The sequence below is a fragment of the Ammospiza nelsoni genome, chromosome 5 (assembly GCF_027579445.1).
Source record: "Ammospiza nelsoni isolate bAmmNel1 chromosome 5, bAmmNel1.pri, whole genome shotgun sequence".
In the NCBI taxonomy this organism is placed as follows: Eukaryota; Metazoa; Chordata; class Aves; order Passeriformes; family Passerellidae; genus Ammospiza; species Ammospiza nelsoni.
The window spans coordinates 47,826,850-47,850,151 of record NC_080637.1 but is presented as its reverse complement, the minus strand read 5'-3'; the positions used below and the strand labels follow the sequence as shown (position 1 = coordinate 47,850,151).

Here is a 23,302-nt window from a genome sequence, read left to right as displayed (position 1 = left end):
TGAGTGCTGAGCCCTTTGCTGCAAGGCTTACTGTTGCCTAAAGCTCTCATCTGAAATATCAGACTGGTTCTTCAGGCATGTTGCACACACTGAAGAGCCAGCCCTGTCTGAGCTGCTCTGCATTGTGCATGGGGGCTCACAGCCCTCTCCCACCCCACCTCCACTCCTTTTATTCCATATCATCAGTGATGACTGGGAGATGGGAGTAAAAAGCAGACTCTCCTGCTTTGTGGTTTATAATAAATGTCTTCAGGTAGTCAGCTGCCATACTGACAACGCTAGTAGAAGAACCCCACAAAAAATCAGGGGTAACAGGACCCTGTTGTTAAAGGAAATTGGCAAGGATACACCTCTGCTAAGCTTCACTCAGGACTGCTGAGAGTGCAGTGGGGAAATGTGTCCCTGTCAAGTGGCACTGACCACGTGAGCACACACCAAGAGGTGCACCCTTTCTACCCCCATTGCATGGTGATGCCTTTGCAGGGTGCTCTCAAGGCAGCATTTCTTCCACATGTATTTCCCAGTTCTTCAGCTGCCTCCACCTTTGTATTTGAGAGTTTGTTGATATTTCTTCCATCTCAGTACTAATTTCTTGAAACTTCCTTGCTTGACTCTACCATACCTTCTTCAATATTCCAAGAACAAATGGTATTTCCTGAGGTAAAATGTGTGAAAGGCAAAAGACTAAAAGGAGGAGACTTAAAAATACAGTGTCTAATTGAAATATGGAAATAGCTGGAATATTATGGCAAATAGCTTAAAAAGAAACCATAATGGTTTAGCTAACTTTCTGAATAGGACTAACCCCAGCTATTACACAGGGCTTGGTAGGAGCAATAAAAGCTCATGTATCAATTCTGCAGAGACAGGAAGTTCATTTGGACAGTGATAGGAGGGAATTGCAGATGCTCTCATATCTCTGTTCCAGGCTGGGCATCCTCAGTCATCATTGTCATTGCTAATGATGAAACCAATGCACAGCGCGGGGCTCTGAGGTGGAGAAAGTTTCATCTTTAAATGACCTGGCTGTGTGCTTACCACTCACTCTGAGCCCTTCATCCCTCTGTTTTCTACCATGTGCAAGGAAAGCAACATCAGCTCCCTCTTCAATGTCATCAGCTTTCCTTCACTCTTAGAGCTGTGCACATGAGCTGCTTCTGCCGTGGTGCCTCTGCCTGCACCCAGGGCTGCCTCTGGACTGAAGTGCTGGGAGAGCAAACTCAGTGGTGAGGGAGCCCAGCAGGGAGCTGGCACCCATTGAGGCTCTGTGGAAAGGATACTCCAAAACCAAGCAGGTTCCCTTCAGTATCTAAAACATGGCTGCTTAGCTCAACTGCCCATGCGCATTGGCTCTGAAGTAGAGCTGAGATAGAAAACTCAGAAAAACTAATCCTTGCTTATGAAATTGTTTATATTTTGTTATACTTCTATCACAGATCCAAAGGTTTGTCATTCCACAACACTCCACCTCTCCATCCGAGCATTCTACAGTCACATTTTTTGCCCTTCACTCTTTCCTCTTTTGCTTGAACCTCTTGCCACTCTTTACCCATCATACCTAACTGCAGGATGTTTTAGTGGTTTTGTTCAGATTTTTTTTCATGATGCTATTTGTTAGAGTAACTGTTGAGACCTATTGTTTATTTTCTGAAAATGGAGCTAAAAAGCTCTCTGTGTATGTGTCATTTGGCTGTGTAAGAGTGGGCTACCATGACATGAAACAACAGATGACAAGTAAGCTAATGATCATAGTTTGATGTTTGGTTGCTTCATTGAAAAATGGATGGGAAAAGATTACATAAGCTGTCCCTCTTCTGAGTGGAGGGCTGTGCCAGGTCACCTGCAGAGGTCCTTTCTAACCTGAATTTCTATGTGACTCTTAAATCCTGTTTGCTGTAGTGACATTTTCATCCTGAGGTGTGTTTGTATTTGCTTGTCTCACAGTGCGTGGCATGGTGGGACTGGGCAGTATCTGGAATATTGTTGTCTAGGCACTGAAATCCAATCAAGTGTTTCTTCTTTCATGGCCTAAACAAATCTTACTTTGCAGGAGAGCAAAAAATGGCAATTTGAAGAGCTCATCTATAGAAGTGTTTTGCCAATCAAGGGCTACAATAACAAATAGGGTCAAAGCCTTTACAATTTCAGAGACCTAAATGAGGGCTTGCAGCTGGAAGTGGAACTGCAAAGCTGAAACTGGACCTAGATATGAATTTTGCAGTACAGTTTGCTTTTTTTTTTCTGTCAAAATGGCTCCCAAAATGGCAAATCTCTGTAGGCAGCACTAGGTCTTAGTCTTTCAACTACCCATTGTGGCACCTCAGCTTCTTCCTAGAAACTCATATTTCTCACATGGCTTTTCCCATGTCAAAATGAAATGAATTGAAGGGGGCATAATGGAAGCTTCAGTGTTCTTAATGATTTCATGTTCTCATTACAAGGCACTGTGATTAGCCACAAGAGCCTTGATTCTGGCTTTCTGTAAAGACTCTGAGAAGGATTTTCAGATATATCAAACAGTTTGAATTTTTTAGACATTAAGAAAGCAGGGTTAAGAAACTCTATTTTGAATGACTGGCTACTTGATGTACCATGGCAATTGACCCTCTGGAGGCTCTGCAAGCCTAAGCTTGCCTCTGATGTCCCTTCTCAGCTACCCCTGTCAGAACTGCTCCGGAAGGACTGAGTCTGGGATTGACAGATGACATTTGCAAGTTGAGAGGCCAGGGATGCTCAGAACATTATTCCAGGGCCCACTCCACTGAGCTGCGTCCCTGCACAACCTCATCTGTGTAAACTTCCTCTTTTTCAGTCGCTGACTACTGGTCTTGGCAGCAGTGTTTGTGCATGGGATTCAGGAGTCATGAGAGCCCTACCCCAGCTCTCAGCATTCTCCTTGACCCTTCCAGCAGACCCCAAAGAAACCTGTGGCTTTGCCACCCTCTCTCGAGCTGTTTTCTATCACCATTATCATATGTGGCTGTTTGGATGCCAGCTGAGGCAGCATGTTTTGGAGTGGGTCAGCCTCCCCTCTTTCACAGGAGCTATTGGAAGAGCTGACTGCAAACAGATTTTCACTGCCCCAATGTGGACTGATGTCAAACAGTGCCCAATGAGAGCTGACAAGCTGACAGACCCAATCCATCAGTGGAGGATGAGGGAGGGGGGAGAGAGCATCTCTTGTGCACGCCTTCAAGAGACACAGAGCAATTTCACAGATGGGCCGGCAAAGCTCTCGTAAGTGATACCAGTCCATATTTAATAGCCTGTCCATTTCCCTGGAGGCAGGTGCAGGTGAAAGGGGTACAGGGATAAAAGATTCAGTACCAGGCACAAAGTAGCCGATAGGAGTCTGGCTTCCAGGGGCAGGCTCCTGTTTGGTACTGCCACTGAGTTATTTTATTGGTAAATAACTGGGAGTGAGCTGGCTGGGAGCTCCTGCTGAGCTCACAACTAGAAGGTCTCTGAAATCAGACTTTGGACCACAAGAAATAAATCTGTCCCCTTTTGACCTGTGCATCCAATGTTGCAGAGTAATTGCAACAGTGAGTTCAAAAAGAAAATACTGGATATTGGTTCCTTTTATTGGTGCACAGTTAGTTGTTGTATGCATAGTGGGCTCTGGGCTGTGCACTGTCTTCAGCTTTGTCTGAGGCTAAGATATAGCTTTGCTGCCCTTTGGGTAGGCATCACAATGTTTTCTTGTCTAGTGGGAGCCCCCATGCCTTTCTCCTGCCCTTAGGGCACAGTACTTCGTCCAGGCTCCAAATCAGACCACATCTCACAAAACTGACCCAAGCTTGGACTCATCTGGGCCTGCTACCTTTCCCCAATAGCATCCCCTATGCTGACCTATAGAGTGATTCCCAACACCTTACTTCAAGATTTCAAAGCGGCCCAGCCCAAAAAGAAATTCTCTTTGTGAGGTCACCTGCTTGAAATTGGTCCCAAAAGAACAGACTTGCCAGGTATTGGAAAAAATGGCTCCCAATATTACCAGTTGGATTGTGCCTGGGCCAGTCTGACCCTCGCTGCTGGGCCAAAGGCAGCAACAGCCGTGTATCACCCCAGAGATACCTTGGCTTGCTGGTGGTTGCAGCTGGGCACTGAACAAGTCCAGGCTTGTTGGAACCCCGTTTACCTCAGGAGGAATAGCTTCAGGCGATGGTGAAGAGAAAAAGGAGGATTCTGCTGGAGGGTTTAATGTCCAGAGGTTTATTCCATGGTTACAGAGGTCTGAACGTGAGCAACTGCTCCAACAGAATCCGGCCGCATGCTCTGATCACCTTTTTAAGCTCAGGGACAGGGGAAGGGGAGGGAACAGATGAGCCACCCAACCAGGTGAGAGGGGCAGGGTCTCAGGGGGGGATGACACCTAGACAGGCCAATGACCCCTGGGCCTGAGGGGCATCCTTTGAACTTGACCAACCACACCACTCCTTGCTGGAATGTTAAACCTGATTGACAGCCCAGCAGGGGGCGAGGGGGGATGGGGAAGAGAGGTATTGGCACACCTGGGGAAGGAAGTTTACAACACACTGCAACAGCCAGGGACTTCTCAATACAGACCATAGAATCATAGAATGGTTTGTATTAAAAGGGATTGAAAAAAACATCTACTCCTCACCCATCTGCTATGAGCAGGGACACCTTCCATTAGACCAGGTTCTCAAAGCCCTATCCAGCCTGGCCTTGAACTATCCCTCCTTGTGCTGGGAACCCCAGAGCTGTATGCAGCACTGAAGGTAGGGTCTCAATACCCTCACCCTTCTGGCCACACTGCCTTTGATGTAGCCCTGGATATGGCTGGCTTTCTGTGCGGGAAATGCACATTGCCAGGTCATGTTGAGCTTCTTGTCAGATCTGAAAATCTGCACTGATTTGGATTTGATTTATTGGTTGTTTCACAATCAAAGTCCATGTGAAAACACTAATCCCATGCTGACTCTTTTCTGCATTGACTTGTTTACTGCTTAAGCCCATAACAGGTCATTTTTATAATTTCCTTTCTCTTCCTCCAAAATGTTGACTGGTTTTAGGTTCCAAGAACAGTTGATATAAGAGTTTGACCCTTTAGTGATTTTTCACTATTTTTCATCCTGATGCTGAGATTATGAAGGCATTATTGTGGTATATTTGCATCAGACACATAGGAGGTTATGAAGGTGAGAAAAGTCAGTCAGCTGTTCTTCCCTCATCAAGAAAGTTGAGAAAAAATCTGCCACTGTCCATGCTTATTTTCTTTATCCCATATAATGTGATTAGATAATCTTAGAGGTGGTCTGGAGGCCTGCGCTTGGGCTCCAATCTCAGTAATAAGCAGAGCAATGCGGATGAATCACTTGGTGGTCCAGCAGAGCTGTGATTGGGCTCAGAGCGCAGCGGCAAGGATTTTTTTCTTCTATTTGAGCATTGTCTGCTGGCTGGTTGCTTTATTTCATCAGTACAGATCATTTAGAGAGATAAATGATCAGAGCACAGAGAACTTCGGGATCCCCAGCTCTGAAATATATGTGTGAAGACCAAGCTGCTGTTGCAATAAAAGTTAAGCTGCTTCATTGGTGCTATACTGTCAGTAGTAATCCAAACACATAACTTAAAAACATACAAGCCAGGCCCTTTCTGTTTGGTCCGTGTCCTTTTCTGTGATGAGGTGGGAACTGGCATCTCCTTGCTTTATAACTGCCTGATTTGCAATCTCTCTTTCCCTCTTCCCCCACCCTCACAGCAGCCTGTCCTCATACTACTGATTCATTGTGCAATCAGATGGGTGATAACAGATGCTTCAGGAGAAGGGAATCTTCCTCCACAATTTGCTTAGCCAGTTGTGTGGTTGGAGTAGGAGTCAATTCCTTCCTGCCGTCTGCAGCCGTCTGCAGCCTGAAACGACTCATCCATCCCTTTCCATGCTAGGGGTGCAACTATAAATACTAGCAAGGGTTCCTAGAATTTGCCAGCCCTTTGAAAGTTCTTTCTCCAAACTCTGTCTTTGACCATTTCTTACAGCACCAAAAGGCATCTGACGAAATACAGTGTGCAAAAGAGTGTGAATGGTTGCTCATTTCACTGAGTTGCCTGCCGTCCAAGTGTGGCAGATGCGAGTTAGAAGCCAGAATTAACTTATTTTCACCGTGTACTTCATTTCCATTAACAGAATCTCCTCTAATTTTTGCTTGGCCACAATATTGTGACATCTGTCATGTAGGTTAGGACATGTACTATACTGGGTGGGATAGACACAGTTGAAGGGGACCTGGCCTTGTGCAAATGTGAACCCAACAACAACTCTGCTTCTTTCCTTGGTAGCTAAGTTTGCAGGGAAGTAACATTTCCATCTTGATTTCAGTGATTAGGAGTGACATCCTCTTTCTACAGCCATCTGGGGTGTGAAAACAAATACATTTGCGTGGTCCAAATCGATCCAGAAAGGTGGAAAGAAAACCAAGGGCTATCAGAAAAATTATCCTGCTTTGCCTCACTGCTTTCCGCCTGCTCTCGTTGTTTTGTTTGCTGACTTGTATTTCCTCCCACTCTTCAGCTGGGCCAAATTTGACTCTGTCTGGTGGAGGCAAGGGCAGGAGCAGTGTCAAGGCAGTTGGGAAAGGGGGAGAGGAGTGGGGCTGGGGTTCTTGGGGTTGAGATAGCCTCAGGGCTGGCAAGGTGACTCCCCCAGCACCTCCCAGGCCCCACTCCAAGTCCATTTCTAGGATCCTGACTGACTTTGGCAGTTGGCTGCCGATGGAAGAGGGTTTCCATGGCAATGTACCAGTGCTGCTTGCTCCCTCCTCAGCACTCTGCCTCCCATTCCCTCCCTCTCCTCACCCCCCTCCCCAGCCCTCCTGTTTCTCAAGCCTGTTGCCATGGAAAAGTCATAATCCACAAAGAATTTCAGATCCCCCCACACCCATTGGGGTTTGGGTTTTTGGTTTGGTTTTTTTTTCATGTTAAAAGTTTGCTTTTCAGTTTAATGTGTGGGTAGGGAAAGCTGTATCTGCCTCTTTGAAACCTTGTGCCTTGGCAAGAGGGAGGTCTTTATCTTGGAATTGGAGGTCCTCCTGGAGGGAGGGTGGTATGAAGCTCTGCATGGGAGCTCCAGCTAATGGGCCCCCCATCAGGGTTATGGCCTTGGGAAGTGCTTACATGGCACTGGAGTTTATGACCAGTTTTTTTGAAGGGACCGTGTCATTTGGCATCTGAATCAATGATGTATAAGCACCCAAGACATGTTGGAGAAAAAGGAGGAGTGAGAGATTTCTGAAAGGTGCCTCCTCTTGAGGCTGCTTTTTCTGAAGTGGTTTTGGTGATTGCTGCCAATAGAAGAGGGTGCAGACAACTCATGCACTGCCACAATATGTGCATAGCAAGAGCTGTGGGAATGATACAGCCGAAGGTACTGAATGAGACCAGAACTAGAGCCACATTATTCCATTCCACCTGGTACTCAGGCTAATTTCCAAGCTTTCAGGGTATGTCCACATCTCTCAGGACTTGTGGATGAGATTTCTGGGTTATATTTTAGTTTGTTAGCTTCAGTACCAGTTAAAGGTGAAAATAGTTAAATTTCTGAGAGCTGGTTGAACTGGAGGGAGCTGTGGTATGGTAATAGATGTGGAGCTTGACCCTCTGATGCACTTTCCATGGAAATGTTCTGGTCTCACTCCTGGGACACTTGTTTCTATGTTCAGATTTCCCACCGTGGACACTGTGGCCTGGAATGCTGAAATGCTTGCTGGAAAGCTGTTTTCACTGTATTTCTAGGACCAAGGAGTCCTGTAAGTCTCCTGAGCAAAGAAATATTCTTGTCAGATTTCCTACTCTGACTTTCAGGAGGGAGAAGGAATAAGCTTCAGATAATATATCCCAAATTTGGACCTTGTACTTATTTCAGACCTCCTGAGAGTCTTTTATTGGATGCAATGTTAGTATCATGCCTGAGGCTTCTTTAAAGTGACCTTTTCTCAGAGAAGAAGCAGAGAAGTAATTCAAGATCAAATGCAACTCTAAAATAAAATGGCACATTTATTTCACTGGAGATGAAGCAACATGGGCTGAAGTTGACTCTTTTCTTGCTTCAGGACGCAATAACACTGAGGACGCCTGCTCTGTTTCATTTTTATATATATGACTAGGTTCAGGTGGTCTGCTGCAGTCTCCTTATCTACTCATCATGGTTACCTCTCCCCATTGTCTGTGTGTTCCAGGTTTGTGAGTCACTAGCTGCTCACCTGACCTCAGATGCTGAAGTAGTCACGGAATCTGGCCTGGACATGTGGAGTGTGGAGTGTAACACTGAGTCCTTTCAGACTGTTAGAAAAACTATTGGTTTACAAAACCATTAAGTCATAGTGCTAGGTCATTTTAGAGCCTCTTCTTTTTTTGGATTAATCCCTGGAAGGTGATGGATTTCCAACTGCCACACAGAAAGCAAAAAGCCTGATCTCTCAGCGATGCTTGCAAAAAGCCTGATCTGTCAGCAGAACTCTACCTTATTCCTTGGCAATATGCCTTTACTCTGTTCTAGACAGACATAATTTCTTCAGTTCCATGTCCTAGGTTGTTTGTCTACTTCCATTTTCAACCTCTTCTCCAACACTGCTGAGGAGGAAGCCTGAGAAGTTGCAGCAGCGTGTTGGGCACCTATTAGGTGGACCCCATCTCTGTGTTTCACAGAGGCTTCTGAACACTTAGCAGCAATTATAAAAATTACTCAACCACTACCAATCTGGTATAGGAGTTGAATTATTGACCAGAATGCAGTATTTCCCTTCTTTTTGCACCTGTCAGACCTCAGGGAGGAATCCCAAAAGATTTTCCAGAACACTATATGAGAATGTAGAGAATATCAGCAAACCAGTCACCCTCCTTGTGCTTAACAAGACCTTGTGTAGCCCCAGATCTCTCTCTCTCTTTTACCAAAAGGAAGAGAGAGAGAGGCATGTAAGTTGATTTAACAGAGCCTGGACTACAAGCTACATCACAAAACACTCTCCAAAGTTAATAATACAAGGCACAAGTCGGATATGATATAAATGATGTAAATGTGTGAACTCTGAGTAGGACTTTGGCAGTGTTCCCAGCCGTGTTCAAAATGTACCCATGATATTTCTATCTCCCATATTGGGAACCCACTAGAGACAGGCATAAAAGACTTAGGTTGGGTTTATTATCCATATTTATCATTCATTTCAGAATAGCATCTTCCTCCCACACTGATCCATCCTCACGGCACTACATATGCACCCAGCTCAAAGCAGGATTCTTCACACCCTGGCTTTTGGGGCAAGAGTTGAGAATGGTGAGATAGGCTTGAAGTGTGTGTTGGGAAACCCAAAATAGATGGTGCAAGGAAATATGGACTCTGTAGCTACACAGGTGGAATTAACAGAAGCAGTTTGCAAGCTGTCAGGACATGGGACTTTGGGACAGAAAGGAAGCATGTCGGAGTGTAGGAAACCATGTGAAAAACTGGAAGGAACTTCTTGGTATTTATCTCTCTTTTCTATTTTCCCAGTGTTTGAAAAAGGGATGCTGTCAGTGAAAGAAGAGCACAGAGGTGTTATTGCTGTGACTGGAGTGGGTATAAGAAAAGGCTGGGGGCTGAGGATTTGCAGGGTAATTTTGGACTTGGGACCTGGGGTCCAGGGAGCACCCAAGTGGGGACATGTTGACTTTTAGAGCCTTGTTGTCACAGTCAGAGCAGAGAAAGTACCACCTGTGCAGTTGAGCTGGCTGCAGTGAAGGCAGCAGTGTCTGTGTTGGAAGTGCTGATGGAAGTGGTGGATGCCAGCAGAGAGCCAAAGGGAAGCATGGCAGACATGGCAGATTGGGTGGAGAAGCAGCCACACAAGGAAAGGGCTGATGGTGAGGAGGTTACTAATTGCACCAAGCGTTGTTGGAGTGCTAATTACAAGTGAGGACAAGGATGACTAATTACAGACAGGATTGTGAAGAGGAAGAGGAGGCAGGCTTAAGGAGGAGTGGTGAGGTCTGTGATTATGGCACTTTGTAATGAAGAAGATGCTGATCAGTGCGTGACTACAAGGGTTTGAGCTCTGGTATTAGCCAAAGCTGTGTTCTTCACATGTGCCAGCTTGTGGCTTTCTTGCTTCTCCTTCTGTCTTACTTTCATTTTATTTGATTTGCTACTGCAGCATTTTCCTTCTTTGCATGTAGTGTGGATAGAAATGCGTTAAGGCTTTCATGTAGAATAAAAAAGGGAATGAAGAAATCTTAATTTGGACACTATCCCACTGGTGATGTATCCTGTGCCCCTTGTCACACAAATGCTAGCTGGGAGGCCTTCTTGAAAGAAAGAGGTTTACCTAATGATATAGGGGAAAAAAAATCACAGGAAAGCTTAAAGGAAACAGGGAAAATAAAAAAAATGAACGCTAATAGTTCTGAGACTTTCCTCAGCCCAAGGAAGGGTTAATGCTTTAAATGCAATGTAATTTCAGCGGCAGTAAAGAACATGTTTCCATGGAAACATCAACCCACAGAGGGAGAGAAAGAGGGAGAAAGGAGAGGGAACAGCAGCAGAGGGAGAATGGCTCCTCTGGTGAAGGAAGAGCAACCTCCAGACCCTCCCTTCCTAGTTACAGACAGGAGTGATTTTTTGTTTATTTTTTGAATCGATTTCCCCTTGGAAATGTTATAGGGAAGAAAGTGATAGGGTGCCAGCTTGGCCAAACTGCTACAGACCCAAGAAAATCCAGTCACACTTTTTGGAGCAAGCCTCCTTGCAGGCGTGACTCTACTCCTGCCAACACTGTGAGTTCATTGCCCCTTACAAATGTGTGAATGCCTCCAACACTTGATAAACTTGAATAACCCCTAAATCACTAGTGGTTTCTCCTTGGGTCAAAAAAGTTGAGCTAGTTTGCTTTTTCTGAGAATATAATAAAAGGATTTATTTCAGTCTCCAGCTGGTTTAGCCTTGCCTGGCTTCTGTCAGTGAGATGGATCTTTCTGGCAGATTTGAGTGGTTTTCCACAAGCAAAAATGTTCTGAAAGCTCTATAGGAAAGCTGACATGTTCACCTGTTTGCTGGTCTTGACTCGCAGGACAGAAACTGGAATGAACTCTGGGTGAATAGCGAGACGCCCTGATGGCTGGCTGCACACCAGCATGCCAGCCACCTTCAGGAGACCAAAGAGGTCCCTGACTTGCACAGCTGCTCGGCCAGAGTTTTTAAGCCGTGGTCCACAGCCGTGTGAGATTCCAAGGGGATGTACAAAAATTATTAAGAAAAGTAAGGCTGCTGTCAGCGGGATTAAATTCACTGCATAGGGACAATAGTTCAACTGGAATATTTTTTTACAGCCTTTCAAATTGACAGAGCTTGAAAGACATCATCCTGGGTGAAAAATCACTGAAGAGCCTCATTTGACTTCTGGTCTGTGACTGCTTCTCCTATCAATGATTGTATGACTATGCCTTAAGACAGATAAACAGGACATCTCCTAACCTTTCAGTATTTGTTTTATTCTAGTGGTATGGCTTTCATCAGCGACCCATTGTTGGTGCCAAGACATAATTATGACCCATTGTCGGCTGTTCTGACAAATGTAATTTTCCATGCTTTTACTGCCCCATGTAAGCTGTGAATATGAAAGAAATACCTTGAAAGCTATTTTTGCTTTGGAGAAAAGTGATATGTTATCTGTACCTAATGAATAAGGAAGGATGTAAAGGTGTAGCAATAAAAAAATAATACTTTAAAAAAGTAATTGGCAGGAATTTAATAACTCTGTAAAGCTTTCCAGCTTGATCCAATTTTGGACTGAACATTTAGTTTTTATTTTATGCAGTGACTGTAACAATTTTGACCTTAAAGCTAATTTTCTATTAGCTATTTTCTGTTACTTAAAGGTTTGGTGAGTCAGTTCAGAAGTATATTTGTTTTTATCAAAGCTTTTCTGGCTAAAAAAGCCTTTCTGAGAATAGGCTGATATCCTATGACATTTATAGATAGTTCCAGCTTTAACAGACTATGCTCTTAGTGTTCCCTTAGAACACTTTTCCTTATTTCTGTCTTATTTCCAGTGGGGCCAGAAGATGTAGAGGTATATTCCCTAGCTACTTAGGACTGTGTTGTTTTCCCAGGGGAAAAAAAGGAGAAAAAAATAGATAAATTTAGAAGAAATCAGAATTTGTAAATCAAGTATTTGGGGTTTAAAAGGGAATATTTTGACATGGAAATCCTATATGCTGTCTCTTGTGATTAGGAGCATGGGCATTTTGTATTCCTATTTCTCCTTCACAAAACTTGAACTAAATATTCAGTGATATTCCTTCGCCTGTTGAGGTGATGCTGTTCCTTGTAGGATTCTTTCCATGTGGCACATCACAGATGCATTTTAACTGGGACTCTTTTCCACAGAAGAAAGGGTGGAAGGTGTCACACAACAGACCAGACTGTGTGGGAGCATGATGATACCGGAAGCTTCATCTTCTGTCCAAAATTACTACAGTTTTCAGATCTTATGTTTCTGTTTCTTTCTAACAAAATGTTGACCTCTTCATGAGAAAATGTTGTGGCCACATTCTTATCCCATTTAAAAACTGGTTTTGCCAGATAATTTTTCATGGCCCTGGCATTTGTGAAAATAGGTTAGTCAGGATGTCTGTGAAAAAAAATTGGTTTTGGTTGAAATTTCAAGATATTGCCGTGACCAGTATAGCACACAGGGCAAAATCAAGATTTATCTTGCTCTTCTTCCCATGAACAGGTTACCTCATCCTGTTGTATATTGTGTGTGACTTTATCCTACAAGTCACAAGCAGTCTGGCTTTGGGACTGTCAGCAGCACCCTGGCAGGGGGAGTGTGAAATGCCACGAGGCCTAAATGGCCCCTCTTTCCCCATTAGTTACTGCATAGGATGATAAACAAATGGGAGATCAGGTCCTGGATGACTGTATGTAGGCAGAGGAAAAATGTATTGTGAAAACTGTGAAGCTCACACCAGCAGCCTTCCGCCCAGGTGTCATTGCTGTCCTGTCAGCCCCAGGTTGGAACCCGTGTTCCCTTTGGAGGGGTAATTCAGTGACTCCCCCACCCTGTCTGCTTCCTGATGGATACCTGTCTGTGAGGCAGAGCCCTGTGGGGCAATGATAAGTTTCCCCTTACGTTCTCAGGAGGGAGACTGGGGGCTGCACACACTGTGGAAAGTGAGCTTTGCTTCTCATTCTCAGGAATGGTCCCATCTCATTAGGATCAAGCAAAGCGTGTAGGAAAGCAGCCCTGCCATTGCTGTGGCTCCCTGCATCCTCCAAGGATAGATATATCCTCAGTCCCCAGGAGCTGTCATCTCAGAGTCTTTGTGAAATGACAAATTTGTGGTAGATAAATAGAAGAAATGGGAAACAAAGTGGAAGCACAATTTTTTTTTAGATTAAGAGAGGGATTGATGTAAAAGATTCATCCTTCCACTGTACAAAGGAGCTTTCACTTGGAAGTCTCGGCACACATACACATTGTTTTCAAAGCAACTTTGCTAAAAATGTTGGAGAAAGGATAGTTCAGTAGAAATTTGTCTTCCACCAGAAATGGTTATTTCAGAGGTCAGGATCAAACACCAAGAAAATTAATCTTCCTAGAGGTGAGGGGCCAGTCTCAGTGGATTGACCAGTATCACTCCATTGATGTCAGATGAATATCACTGATTTATTGCAGCCCAGTAGCTGCCCTCTTGTCTTCTAAAAAGGTGTGGACAGCAGAGACAAACCAAATTAATCTCTTACATCTCTGTTATCTTCTAGCCTGAGGCATATTTCCTAATCTAGATGATCTCTGAATCTTTTTGCTTAATGAAAACAATCTTGAGCTCTAGGCATTTCTCTAAGGCTACTGGTCAGACTGATTCCCAGAAGTAATTTAGGTTGTAGTCTGGGCAGATCTTCTGGTGCAGGATGCCTGTACAATTTGGAATTTGGTAGCATTCTTTTCTACTCTTTCTTTCTTACAGTGCATCTCCCCATATGCAGTAGTACCACTGACAGTGAAAGAGAAAGAAATAAATGCAGAAGAGTGAAATATCATTCCCTTAAGATTTAATTTTCCTAGTCAATGGTTGCTTCTGTTTTTTTTTTTCCTAATTTGTTTTGGTTTTGTTCTTCATAATAGCCTCTTGTTACATAAAATCAGCTGCACTCATGTCCTTTGCATGGAATCCTTTTGCTGTAAATTGTACCTGACACCAGACAGATGTTACACAGATACAGCCAGATGTGCCCACCTTTCACAATTCTGTGAGCCACTGACAGCGCAGCCGTGTGAGGGACAGTGCAGGGCAGTGAGCAATGAGAGAACCTCTGAAAGGCTCAGCCAGGATCAGGATTTTCAGAACAGATTCCATGGTGAAATTTGATCAAAGGCCCAGGCAAAGCCTGTTTTTGCCTTCTTTTGGGGTGAACAATTGGGTTTGATATCCTGTGGAGCCTGTCTTACCTCAGGAGAACTCATCCATGCACAGCCGGGTCTGGACGGCTCTGGTGTCTGAGTTGGCTGTGCTCTGAGGCACAGTCAGCCCTGGAAATTCTGAACAATGGTGTAGAGAAATAATATCTGTATTATTTTAAGCCTTCCATGGGTTTGGAGAATGGAGGTGTAAATCAGAAGCAAAAGGGATCAGTTGTGGTTTTCTCATTAAAAAAGTCAACACTACTTCAGTCACTCTGATGAAGGCATTAACAGTGTAGTTAGTGCTGGTTAAGTCTTTGATCTGTCAATCACTTGCCCCTTGAAGGTGAGAATTCCCATTTGTAGATCAATATACCGGTCCTAGACTCCCTTTCCCCTGTCATTTGAGTCCGCCTATCTTTTTGTCTGTCCATCCTTGTTCAGGGGCAGGCGTGAGGGATGGGCAGGACCCTGCTGCAGGGCTGGATTGATGTTCTCTGCCTTGGTTGTTTGCATCAGGCAAGGCTGGGTTGGTCTTGCTGGTGCTGAGAGAGGGAATGTGGTTTGGAGCAGTGGGCACTTCTACTAAAATGCAGTAACATGCTTTTGCTTTTTTGCTCCTTCCGAGTGGTTGTGAAGTGGGTCTGTTTCCTGATACCTCAGACTAGTGAATTTTTAACACTGTCTCTAGGGGGAAAAAAGGCTATTTCACCATGCAGATTCTGTGGAGTAAAGGCCTTTCATTGCTTTCATCTCACTGCTGTTATGATTGGCCTCAGTGTTTCCCCCATTACAGTGAGATTCCAGACAGGATGATGGTGGTGTGCATCGCTATCCCTTTATCCTGCATCACATTCCACCTGCCTTTTACCCTGCAAAGGTAAAAGGTATCCCACAGATTTTCCTTCCCCACCCTCCACCTACACCTTGTTTTTTCCTCGTGTGCTGGGCTGCAGAGATGACTCCCCAGTGCTGACTGTGGAGAGGCTGTTTTATTTATATGGTCTGTCTTATTCAGGGAAGCGATCGATGGAAGGATAATCACGCCATTTCAGACAGACTGCTTGTCTCACTGAAGCATAACCAGCACTGACAGGACGCAGGGGAGGGTGTGTGTTTGTGTGTGCTGCACACATGTGAGGCAGGGAATGTGACAGTGAACCGATGCAATGTCCAAATTTGCCCCTCCAGTCAGCAGGCTTAGGAGGAGCTGATTCCAGGCAAGGCACTGGAGGCAGAAGTAGGACTGGCAAGTGCTGATTTCAACTGTGTCTCCTTCACACCTGTCTCTGGGGCAGAGAAAATCTGGTTAGCACTCTTTCTGTGTTCCCTCAAGCCCCCTGTGCCCACCATCTGCCCCCTCAGGCTTTCTCCATCACGGCTGAAACCATTTAAAATGCCATCATCTCTCTGCTGGTCCTAAATTGGCCATCTGATGTGGTTTTAATGCTCTATTAGCTATGCTTAAAACACTCTCCTTTAACTTGCAGGGCTGACAGATTTATGTCCAGGATGGGTGATGTTACCTCAGAGCCCAGCATGGGGCTTAGGTCCCCCTGGGTCTAATTTGCTTTGTGCCCAAGGGCATGTCCCTTTGCTCCTGCCTGCTTTCCATACCACAGGGCTCACGGGGTCAGCCTGTTTCCACAGGCTGTGGATGTTTTGCTCTCACCCGTCTGAGTTTGGGCATTGCATCCGCTGCATTGCCATTGGGCTGGCAAAGGGCTCAACCCTTCTCTGCTTGCATCAAGTAATTCCAGAAGCTGCCACATAAGCAAAATCCTTTGCTGAAAGGTGATTCTAGCAAATTAAATTAAATTGCATGTGTCAGCCCCCACCATGCCCCCTTTCTCTTTCTTAGAGTGCCAAACATGCAGGGATTAAAATTTTTACAGGCACGATTTCCTCCTGGTTTATGTCCCCTGCATGCACAACCTGCTTGCCCTCATGTTGTGGCCCTGTTACATCTGGTGGCTCAGCTCAGACATGTCAGGGAGGCTCTCAGCCCCCTGCCTGCCTGCTTAGGGACTGGAGTGTGTGTAGTCTGCAGGGAGGAACCAGATGCCCCTGGCCAGAGCAGGCAGCAGTGGTGCTGATGTAGCAGAGCAGCAGTGCTGCTTGGGGAGGACTGCTGCTGCAGTAATGGTGGAGGGCAGAGTCACTTGAGTGTGGCTGCCTTGCAGCATGCTGCTGACTCGGCCTGCCTGGGAGTCCTTCAAGCCCTGATGCTTTGTCACACAGGCTCAGTGCAGGCAGGCAAGCCCTGCAGCTCCCTGAGAGCTGCTCTCGCCCTGCATGCCTGCCTTAGCTGGCAGCATAGGTACAGGAGAGCAGGGAAAGCTGGGGGGGATGCCACTTCTTCTGCACTTCTCCTGCAAACTTTTGTAAACATATTGCTAATGGGTTGGAGAGAAAACACTCTGAAGAGTTATATTGCCAAATTTGGAGACTAATTTCAGTCATTAAGGTGTGAAGCAAGGGATTTTAGTGCTGCTTTAAGTGTAAATCTCAAGGCAGCTCCAAGGATTGAAGTCGTTGATGATCCCGCCTTGATTATTATTAGAGGTTCTAATCTTTCCAGTGAAAATGAGCATAAATGACATCCTCTTGTCTCATATCTGTTGCTGATTTCTGTGAACTCTTCTTGTCAAGCTGTGCTAGGGAGATTCCTGTAGTGGAATCGTTCTTGGGTGTAAGAAGAAAGAGGACTGAGAACGGTTTAATATTGGTGTTTGTTTAATTAGATGTTGGCATAGCTTACTAATTACTGACATATAAAGCTGCAACTCCCATCAGGCTAATGGCATCCTCACCTTCTTGCAGCCTTTCTCTGTCTTTACTCTGGTGGCCAGTGCAGAGGAGTCATGAAGTTGTAGTCTTGGTCCACTGGAAGATCCCTCCCACCACCATCAGAGCCTTAATTAGTTCTTGTAGGGTGCACATACCTGGCAATGATCCGTGCCTGGCATTCCTGAGTACCAGCACAATTCACACAGCTGAGGGAGAAAAAAAAAGTCAGAAAAGGAGCATGTGTGGTCCTGACATGGAATGTTTCATGTTTTATGCATAAATCTTATCTTATGGCTAAGATTTTCCAGGTGGACGATGTTTTGGGGTTCAGTCAATGTTTGCGTTCCAAATGGCTTTGGTTTTTGGAAAATAACCCATAGTCTGCCTTTGAAAATTGTCCTGTTGCAGATGTTTCATGCTGGGCTCCCTTATGGCCATGTTTCCAATGCTGAACACGTCCCTTGAAGGTCATAACATGGAGCAAGTGTGGAATTTCCTTTAGAAATAAACATAATTGCTGATTGCACTTGGCAATGGGGAGTGAATAGATGAGTTTGGTTGATTAATGGAGTTAAAACAAAAAAGTTTGAAAAAGGAAGAAACTAAAATTAAAAAAAAAAAAAAAACCTGCCTTTTTCATTTGTTTGAAGAAGTTTCCCTGATACAATGATTTCATTAGATTCACAGGGAGGTCTCTTTGTGCAGATAGTAGGAAAGCATGAACCCACTGAAAGAAGAGTTTTTTCCCCTCTTATTTATTTTCTTGAAATTGGTTCAAATTGAGTTCATAAGGGACAAATTGAAGCTGAATATTAGGAAATGTTTCCTGATGTCACAGTGTAATAGAATAGAAAACCTCTCATGTCTGTAATAGAAATGTTGCTTGTGTAATTTATAGAACTGTGCAAAGCAAGGGAGTGCAGAGTCCAGGGGCCAGCCCTGCAGGCAGCTTGGTCACCTCTGCCTCTCACGGTGATGTGATGCTACTGGTGCCAGAGCAGATTTACAAAGGTAAAATCTACTTCATGCAACAGGATTGTGAATTGAAGTGAAATATATGAACAGGGTAAACTGTCAGAGTGCCATGGTGATGTCATATAAACCACTGAACTGTGAAATGTGTATTTACCTCCTCTTCCCTACAGTGTATTTCTAGATGGTCTGACAGTTAAGAAAACAATAGACCTGATTCTTATTTACAGCAACACCCCTTTAACATGCTCTCAATGTGCAGCAAGGCCTTGAAATGAGTGTAGCTGTAATCTCAGTCCACTTAAAGGCCTTCCCTATTGCCAGAGCTGGGTAAGGAGGCTTTAGGATAAATGAGATTGAAGCCTGGACTGTTTAACTGTCCATTTGTACAGCTGACATGAAATGCCCCAACAGGGAGTGCCTTCTGCAGGAGTGATGGGGCCTTTCCAGACAGAGAGAATTGCTGATGTTGGCTGCAGGGCTGATCACCCTTTAACTTGATTTTACTGGGTGTAAGGCTGGACTCTGTCCCTAGGAAAAAAGACTTTCACTGGGCTCTTTCAACATCCTTATCCCTATTCCTAAGCTCCTTCACAGGATCACTCTGGGCCCCATGAGGTGTGCTGGCTCTGATAGGGATGGAGCTTCTTGCAGGTGTGCTGCTCCTTGCTCTGGTCTCCACTGCTTCCCGAGTCATTGCCTCAGTATTTGGGCTGGGGGGAGGCTGTCCCCACCGCTTCACCTGTTGCCCATCACTGTCTTCAAGTGGCATGCAAAATCCCCTTTGGAGAGTGAGTGAAGTGTAGGCTGTGCAGTGTGTTTGCACAGCTGACTGCTAAGGATCCCTCTGCCCTTTGAGGCAAGGGAAAACCAGGGACTGTGGGCATACATGTGTGTGTGACTTTTAGACATGTTTTTAGGAATTCATTGAGAGCCAACGCAGTACATCAGTTCCCTATCCCAGTCACAAAATGGGGCCAATTTCCCTGCCTTACCTGATTGTCCCGATTTCTGGACTAATTGTCCTGTTTTTCTAACTCCCTTCCTCTAAGGTTTTCCATTGTTTTGCACTGGGCTTCTACCCTCCTGATGTGAGCTGAAGAGGGGAGGCAGGGTCTCGTTTTGGGTTTGGTTTCCAAGCGCTAATGTTCTCCTTTCTCTCTTCTCTCTCCCACAGGTACCTGATCAATGTCACCTTTGAAGGCAGGAATTTGTCGTTCAGTGAGGATGGATACCAGATGCATCCCAAGCTGGTCATCATCCTTTTGACCAAGGAGAGGAAGTGGGAGAGGGTAGGATATGTTTGATTATTCTCCATCTGTGTCAGGGAAGAAGAAGGGGGAAGGCTCCAGGCAAATAATCCTCCCCACCTTTCTGTACTTCTTGTCAAGGGCTGGCAATCTGCTTCTTGTATCCTGGACCACTGGTATCTCCACTGCCCAGGCTGCTGTCTTCTCCATGCAGGATGCCATTACAGTCTTCCATTAGCATGCATAAAAAATTCATCAGCTTCCTTTCTGTAATCTCTGAACGTAGGTTTTCCAGCCTTTCAGAGAAGATACCTCCTCTGTGCCATGAGTTTCAATGGCTGAGACAGAAAATATTTCTCTGTATGGTTTGGTGGCAGTGAAGTTCTGTACATTAAGTGACTGTGATTGAGCTACAGCCACACTTAGTAATTTGTGCCAGTATTAACTGTGCTCGATGTATCTGGCCAGTGTCCCTTGCAATGGGATGGTGCATTAAGTGGGATGGTGAACGTGAGATCATATTGAGTTGTTCAAAGATCCAGATTTGCATATTTGGGAATAATTTGCATGTAACCCAAAGAACCATTTTAGAAATGGTGTGAATTTCTGAGTTAGTGGGAAGTTTTGGTTCATTTCACCTCCCACGTAAATGTCAGTGGTCCAGGTTCTGAACAAGTATTCCCAAAGGGTTTCTGTTGAAGCAGAGGGGGTAGTTTAAGGGCTAAGAAAATGAGATATAAAAAAAGTTTTGGGTGTGAGAAAAGAGCAAAGGAAGGAGAATTCATCAGAATGGTCGATAGATATGAAGCAGGTCTGTATATAATCATGTGTATGGCTTAGAAAAATGCCCCTTTGTCCCACTGTGCACAAAAAACTTTTTCTCCTTGCCTGCTTGTTCTTTGTATGGACTTGCAAGTGACTTACTTGGTGAAAGTGAGGAAGAAATTAATGGGGAAATGAGAATGAAATGGGAGCTGTCAAGAGAAGTGCTAAGTGAATGAGACAGAAGAGCAATGACATTGGTGCCTGGCAGTCACTAGGGTCTCCCAGTACTTGCAGGAATTTGCCAAGAAGGTGAAAGCCCTCAGCTTGTGCCTGGTTTCCAGGATGACCTGTCTACCTCATGGTCTTGGCACTGTTCAGACCAGAGGAGGGTGTGTGTTCTGGGACAGACAGAAGAGGTCTCAGTGGGCCATGAGTGTGAGGAAACAAAGGGCATGGCATAGCATGTGTGGGCAGCTCTTGGCCATAGCTGAATGCAGGCTGTCCAGATACTGCACAGGGTGTGCACATGCAAAGCTCAGGCTGTAGAGCTCACATCAGGCTTGGTCTGTCACTCAACTTCATTTAAGCTTACCAGCAAAAGTCCAGGAGGATTTGTTCCTAGCTGGCACCACATTTGTTCTCATGGGGGAAAATTCCATCATCAGAGAAGGAAAATGAAGCAGCAGCAGCTTGAATCCTCCTAGGGGTTATTAGCAGGCCTGGCTGTGGGAATCTGTTGCTGGAATGCTTTGCAGTCTCTGGGGAGGCACAGCTAAATACAGTCCTGTTTTTATCTTGCCTGTCACATGCTTCCCATGTCACACCCTCAGTGAAGGCTTGGTGGCTTCTGTCAGTGGTAAGAAGGGTTGTTCACTCTCTGGGAGTGAATTTGTGGTCTCTCAGTTGAACCAGACAATTAGTAGAAGGGTTATCAAGAGTGTTTGGGTTAGATCTGTGACCTTCTTGAGCCCTGCTCTCTGTGAGGACTACTTGGCATCCATTAAACCAAAACAGTCCTTAACTTCATAGGAGCTGGGGCTGGACTGAAATGAGGCTATGATGAGCTGTGGTATTAGTGGTAAGAAAAACACATAGTGCTTCCTGGGCACAAATGTTTTATCTTGAAATGGATGTCTTCCTCAGGGAGGATCAGATTATTATAATCAAACTCTGAACTGGTCGAATTTTGTGCTGGCAGGCTCTTTCTGGAAGACACTGAAGTAATCTCCAGCATGTTCTGATCACAGGTACAACCTTTCATGCCTGGAACCTCATGCTCTTTTTCTTAATTTTTTTTTCCATTCAGCAGAAATTCAAACATAAAAATAAAAATGTGAAGCAGAGATCTTTGCGACAATGATCATAGTTCTGTTTCATGTTTGCAAAGAGTCAAGCAACACAAACTGTTGGCCCTTAACAGCAGCTTCCAGGCAATGCCACAATACAAGAAATTATTAATATATTTTTAGCCCATAATTCCAATACCTTTATAGTGCTTTGGAACATTACCCAAATTCTCACTAATTTTATGTAAAGAGCAAGGTGCTTCATCCTGGGAACTTTTCGGCAAACAGGCAGTAGGAGACATGAGATGAGAGGCTGAGTGGGAAACACTGATTTGGTCCAGTTGCATTCACTGTAGCTCAGTCTTTAACTACACACTTATCTATAATCAGATGCTGTGCCTGGAAGGAACATCAAGAGGTCAACTAGTCCCTCCCTGTGCCCCAAGAGAGGGTTTAACTAGACTGAAATTATTCCTGACAGATGCTTGTCTCACCTGTTCTGAGAGACCTTCAATGCTGCAGATCCCATGAAATCCCAAGTCAATCTCTTCTATGACTTCTTTCTCCTTACCCTGCTAAGTTTTCCTAATGTCTAACCTAGATTTCCCTGGCTGTAATTTAAGCCCATGAATACTTCGTGTCTGCCTAATGGACATAGGGAATTGTTTATTCTCTACCACTTCTTATTGTCCCCATGTGGGTTTGAAGTCTTCTATCATGTTGTCTCCCAGTCACCTCTGGTGTAGGTTAAACAAGAATTTGTTCGGTCCCTCTTGGTAGGTCATGTTTCCTAGTCTTCTGATAATTTCTGTTAGTCTCCTCTGGATTTAGTAACACAGCTTGCAGCTCTGTACAGCTTGGCATATTTGATTCTTGAAAGATGGCAAATGGATTTTGAGGGTATGTCTCATGGAGTATATATAAAAAGATGTGTTTTAAAATAGGTGTGAAGTCTTCCATTTTCTGAGCAGCAAAGATCCAGACAGTGACTGAACTGTTTCAGGATTTCAGGGTCTGTGAAATCTTTTGCAATTTTGATTTTTTTTCCCAATAAATATCTTCACAACCTCACCAGTTATTTCAGAACAGGAATTAATTTTCCAGAGGAGCTGCAGCTGCCCCCAGACTATGATGATGATGATGATGATGATGATGATGATGATAAATCTCCTCATGAGTGCTTCATAGAAACTGAAGCCTTGTAGGGCTGACAGTCATGAAAGAGCAAGGAGAAAACCCACTTTCTGCAAGGGGGCAGTAACTTGGGCTCTCCTGCTTGTCTTAACCATGAGTAATGGTTCATCATGGTAAGCAAATGTGCTGAATTTCATTCACTTCTCTGTACTCTGCTCCTTGGGGGCAGAACGCTGCATGCCTTTCCACACTACCTGTTCATCAGCAGGTTAGTGAAGCTCTTTGCTTCACTGGCCAGATAGCCTAGGTGTATTTTGGGTGCCTAGATGCCCCTTTTATATTTGTCATAGAGGGGCAGGTATGCAGATGGAGGTGGTGAAGGATGTCTACTCTCTTGCCCCATGGAGGACCATGCCTCAGTGCAGTGATGAGTGGGGGCCAGATGTCTTGCAAAGTGAGCCAGAGGATCAGTACTGCTCTAAGTTTTGTGTCAGTGGGTTCTGATATTTTGTGTGGGAAGAGATTTCACCCAGTATTTTTCTTCACTATTTGCCTTTTTTTTCTGCTCTCTTGTGATCCCACATATGATGACGACTTAATTCTGGGTTCATGATCCCTCTGTGAGAGCTAGCAAGTGCTGCTATCTCCAGCTCTTGCTTACATCTTCCTTCTCTACTGAGTCCTATCCCACTAGCTCCCTGCC

At 44.8% G+C, this 23,302-nt stretch overlaps 1 protein-coding gene across 1 annotated transcript in view; it reads left to right on the top strand.

Annotated features, from left to right (window-relative positions):
• The window catches only part of GRIN2B (glutamate ionotropic receptor NMDA type subunit 2B), a 143,989-nt gene that overhangs the window by 112,404 nt on the left and 8,283 nt on the right, over positions 1-23,302 (top strand). Inside the window, exon 5 of the mRNA XM_059472091.1 lies at positions 19,342-19,456. Coding sequence (XP_059328074.1) covers positions 19,342-19,456 — 115 coding nt within the window. The remainder of the gene's footprint in view (positions 1-19,341; positions 19,457-23,302) is intronic.